The 4,941-nt window shown below is 32.8% G+C and overlaps 1 protein-coding gene across 1 annotated transcript in view; it reads left to right on the forward strand.

Moving 5' to 3' along the window:
- LOC107613384 (gibberellin 2-beta-dioxygenase 1) overlaps window positions 1-1,734 on the forward strand; it is a 2,461-nt gene extending 727 nt beyond the window's left edge. The window contains exons 2-3 of the mRNA XM_016315350.2: window positions 104-500; window positions 1,142-1,734. Coding sequence (XP_016170836.1) covers window positions 104-500; window positions 1,142-1,393 — 649 coding nt within the window. The 3' untranslated portion in view covers window positions 1,394-1,734. The remainder of the gene's footprint in view (window positions 1-103; window positions 501-1,141) is intronic.

Genomic DNA, 4,941 nt, shown 5'->3' on the forward strand with positions numbered 1-4,941 from the left:
TGTGTTTAGTTATAAAAAAAATTAGTGTTAAAACCGTATTTATTATAAAGGGTGTAAACTTAGCTAAGTTTAATTTATTAGTATGTGTGTGTGGTTTTATTAGGTGTGCTTTGAACGAGTACATGCAAGCGATGAGGAAGATGGCGTGCGAGGTTCTTGAGTTAATGGCGGAAGGGCTGAAGATTGAGGAACGAAACGTGCTGAGCAAGCTTGTGATGGATGAACAGAGTGACTCTGCTTTCAGGGTGAACCACTACCCTGCTTGCCCTGAAATAACAATGGCTTCCAATGGCGGAGGTGGTGGTGATGAGAACAAGAACAAGAACAAGAACGACACCACTAACATGGTTGGTTTTGGAGAGCACACTGACCCACAAATAATTTCTCTTCTGAGATCCAATAACACCTCTGGCCTTCAGATTTATGTTGGTGATGGAAACTGGATTCCTGTTCCTCCTGATCACAGTTCCTTCTTTGTCAATGTTGGTGATTCACTTCAGGTACATAAAAGAGAAATGACAAATATAAGTGTTTTTTTTCGGATTTCTAACCTTTTTTGTTTTAAAATTTTTAATTTTATTGTTGTCATGTGTACATACATGGCAATGGATAATAACAAGAGGAAATAGTTGTTTTTCTGCATGTAGATAAACTTCTCCTTTTTGCTTTTTTGAATGTGTGTGCGCACATTTTGGTTGACTTGTTAAAATTATTATTGCACCTGCCACATTATTCAACTCCTCCTCTCCTTTTCCCAAAACCACATGAATTTATTTATTCAATTTTATTTTTTTTTATACATAAAAAAAGTTTTGCTTTCGCGTTATGTCAGTATAGTGTAATATTATCTATAATGAGAAAAAAAAAGTTTGAGATTCACAATTTTTATTTATACTGATTAGTATTTTTAGTCAGTACTGTATTTATATTAATATTATACTAGTGTATTTAGATTTTTTTTTTACATCGGTATATTTGTTGGCTAATTATTGAACGAAAGTAGTAAATTGTGCTTACTCTTGTAGCACTAATGATATATATCAGATATGATATCTTATAGTATAGTATCATTTTGGTGTAGTATGTATTAGTAATCTAACATGAATTTTTTGCTACGTTTGGTGATACAAAAAACATAAAGGTTATGACGAATGGACGGTTCAAGAGTGTGAGGCACAGAGTGATAGTGGACAACGGTTGCAAATCAAGGCTATCAATGATTTACTTTGTTGGTCCACCATTGAGTGAGAAGATTGCACCATTGCCTTCCCTCATGCTTGGAAAGGAAAGCTTATACAAAGAGTTCACTTGGTTTGAATACAAGAACGCTGCCTACGCTACAAGATTGGCTACCAATAGGCTCATACCCTATGAGAAGATTGCTGCCTCTTAATTATTCCACTTGAGGGCCACCACCACTCCACTACTTGTCAATATATATAATATAAAGATAATTAAGGAGAGGGTATATATATATAAGTGTTAATGTATATGATAAGTTTGTTTTTTTCTTTTCTTTTGGTGCTTTTTCGTGGTGTTATCTGCCAATCATAAATGAGTCATAGCTTATAAGTTAGGATAAGATAGGAATAATAATAATAATGATATGAATATGGTATGGTATAGTATATATTCCCTTTCCTTTTGCTTCGATATTTATGTAAGTTCTGCTTGCTAAGTAAATGACACATATATATGATATGATAATAATGGAGGTATGTCTGATTCCACGTACAATAATGGTACTCAGATTATGTTTTTTTTTTTCTTTAATACATTATACACACTACAGTATGAGAAAGGCTCTTGAACCATTCTTTCTGAGCATGAGTCATGAGAATCGAATCCTAGTGTACATTGGGCATAGGGACGGAGGACAAGTGGCCTTGACACTTCCATCCATTTCTTATTGGGCATGCCATATGTACTATGCCAGGCTATTCTTGTATGTCATTGAATAAGAAAATTGGTTAAAAGAAAATCTCTAAAAATATAACTCGATTAATACAAAAAGTGTATTTTTTAAGATTAGCATATAATTTTTTTTTGTTGAAGCACTTCTAAAACAGTTGAAATATGTGACAAGTGGTCATCCAAACAAGTGCTATAAATGAGAATATCATCAAAATAAACAACAACAAATTTACCCAAAAAATCTCGTAAAACATGGTTCATCAGACGGATAAAAGTACTAGAGACATTAGTTAACCCAAAAGGCATTACTAACCACTCATATAACCCATGTTTTGTTTTAAATGCAGTTTTTCATTCATCCCCTCGGTTCATTCTAATTTGATGATACCCACTTTTTAAATCAATTTTAGTGAATATGCATGCACCATATAACTCATCAAGCATGTCATCTAACCTAGGGATAGGATAACGATACTTTACCGTAATTTTATTGACTGCACGACAATCCACACACATTCGCCAAGTACCATCCTTCTTTGGAACCAACAAAACTGGTACAGCACATGGACTCATACTCTCCCGGATGTGACCTTTGGCTAATAACTCCTCTACTTGTCTTTGAAGTTCCTTTGTCTCTTCAGGATTACTCCTATAGATTGGTCTATTAGGAATGCTAGCACCAGGAATAAAATCAATTTGGTGCTCAATCCCACGTAATGGAGGCAAACCACGTGGTACGTCAGTAGGAAAGACATCGGCAAATGCCTGCAACAAAGAGACAAAGCTATTTGGCAAATTTAGGTTAATGTCAGTGTCAGAGAATAAAGTATCCCTAAACCGAACCATAAACAAAGCTTTCTTGCCTATTAAAGCACTCTTTAAATCTCTCTCTTTTGCAAAGAAACACAATTTGCTCTCAACTTTCTCAATTTTTTTTGTATTTGTACTACTCTCATGACATGGACTCTTTTCTTTCTTTTCACTCACCTTTGGGCCTTTTGCTATATTCTTTTCTCTCATAGCCTCTTTTCTCTCAGATTTTTCTGTGATCTCACATTCCATGTTCCCCTTGGTATCCTGTTGAAGCTTCAACTGGTCAAGGTAAACCTCCTTAGGTGATAAAGGAGCAAGAGTGATCTTGCGACCATTAAAATCAAAGGATAATCGATTTGTATAACCATCATGAAATGCTCGACGGTCGAACTGCCAAGGTCGCCTCAATAATAAATGACAAGCTTGCATTGGCACCACATCACACAATGCCTCATCAACATACTTGCCAACAGAAAATGCAATTGTCACTTGTTTGTCAACCTTGATCTCTCCACTGTCATTCAACCACTGCAACGTATATGGTTTAGGATGTCAAACACATGTCAAACCCAATTTCTCCACCAAACATTTAGTGTGAAAAAGATTGTGGCGTTACTCTAGACTTTCTTCTTTCACCTATAAATTCAAAACATGTCTAATTAAGTAAGTCTAAAATAAATGATAGAATAGCCTTCTAACTATTTACACATATCAGTCTCTTTTAATGCCAAAATAATGTTATTTTAAGTAATTAAATAGTCTCTATTCTATACAAAAAATAATAAGATATCTCAAAAGAGATAAATATTAAAAGTTTTATTAGAAGTAGTATGGTTTTTTTTTGTAAAAATAGATAAGAATTGAATTAACTGATTTAAATGGATGAGTGTCCTTTTTTATCTTTAATTATTTGTCTAAAAAATAAAACATCTCTTTACAATTCAAAAATTTAGATTTTCAACTATCGAAATAATAGATCTAAGCATTGAAATCGAAAAGATATATTTTTTTTTAAATTAAAATACGAAGATGTAGCACATGGTGTTTGGTCAGAACAATATGTGGGCTCAAATATAAAGCAGGGACCATGTTTATTATTATAATAATGACAATAATAAGGTTAGAATATGGTGTAATAGAATGAGTAATGCGATGGAGCACTAGGCCCAAAACGAAACGCGTAAGAAGAGAGGGACTTATCACAACTGTTCCAACAGTGATGACATGTTCAACTTCTCGGCAACACAAACACATTTGGCTGGTGTTGTGCTGTACTACTCTTAACTCTTCATCATACACCTCTCCTTTCACTCTTGCACTACCAAAGAGGGATCTTAACAGATTATTTCTTACTTCCATGGAATATGGTCCTGATTTTCATGTATAACCCTTTATTGAGTGAGTATGAGATTTGGTCTCAACTTGGGCCCTGGACTATTATTATTATGAATTCTGACTAGTTAGAGAATTAAAAACGGAAAATTTATTTTATGTTATATATAACATTTCTAGCTATATAATACCTATAGGAAAAAGCAATGATACTATTATAATGTACTAGTGAATATTGATTCACAAGGGAAACCACCAAAAGTGAATAGGACTTTTGTCAAATTAGTTTCGATAACGTGAACTCGACATAGATATAATTGTATAAATTCTTTCCTATCAATGGAATATGTGAGTTGTGTTAGACAAATATCCACTTCTTTCCTTTTCTTTAATTACGTGAGACATGACACTATGGGGATATGATTGGTTTTTGTCTTTATTTTTTGCTTTCTAGATAGTATGTTTAAATATTATGCTGTGCAAAAGATAAAATAAAATAAATTGTATATTTTTAATAAATTTTAAAAACAGAAAATAATACAAATAAAAACAAAAACAAATCAACCCTAAATGTTTAAAATAATATTCTTTTTTTGTTCTTTCGAAAGTAATTTACCAAGGACAGCAATTTCTTGTGTTGGTGTAGGTCATAGCTTATTTATTTGTTTTACAAGCTAGAAATCAAATGATAGATATCTACTAGATCAGATGAGAAACTGATTGTGTAGGAGTTGATATTATGTTAATCTTTAATTTAATCAAATGTTTTTGGAAGTCGGGATCTAATTAATAATTAGAGTTAAATCTTAAATTGCTCTATGAACTTACAATTGAGCTTCAATCTCGTTTTTTATTTTGTAATTGTCCTAAATTTGTCTATGA

This window comes from Arachis ipaensis, chromosome B08, assembly GCF_000816755.2.
Source record: "Arachis ipaensis cultivar K30076 chromosome B08, Araip1.1, whole genome shotgun sequence".
NCBI lineage: Eukaryota > Viridiplantae > Streptophyta > Magnoliopsida > Fabales > Fabaceae > Arachis > Arachis ipaensis.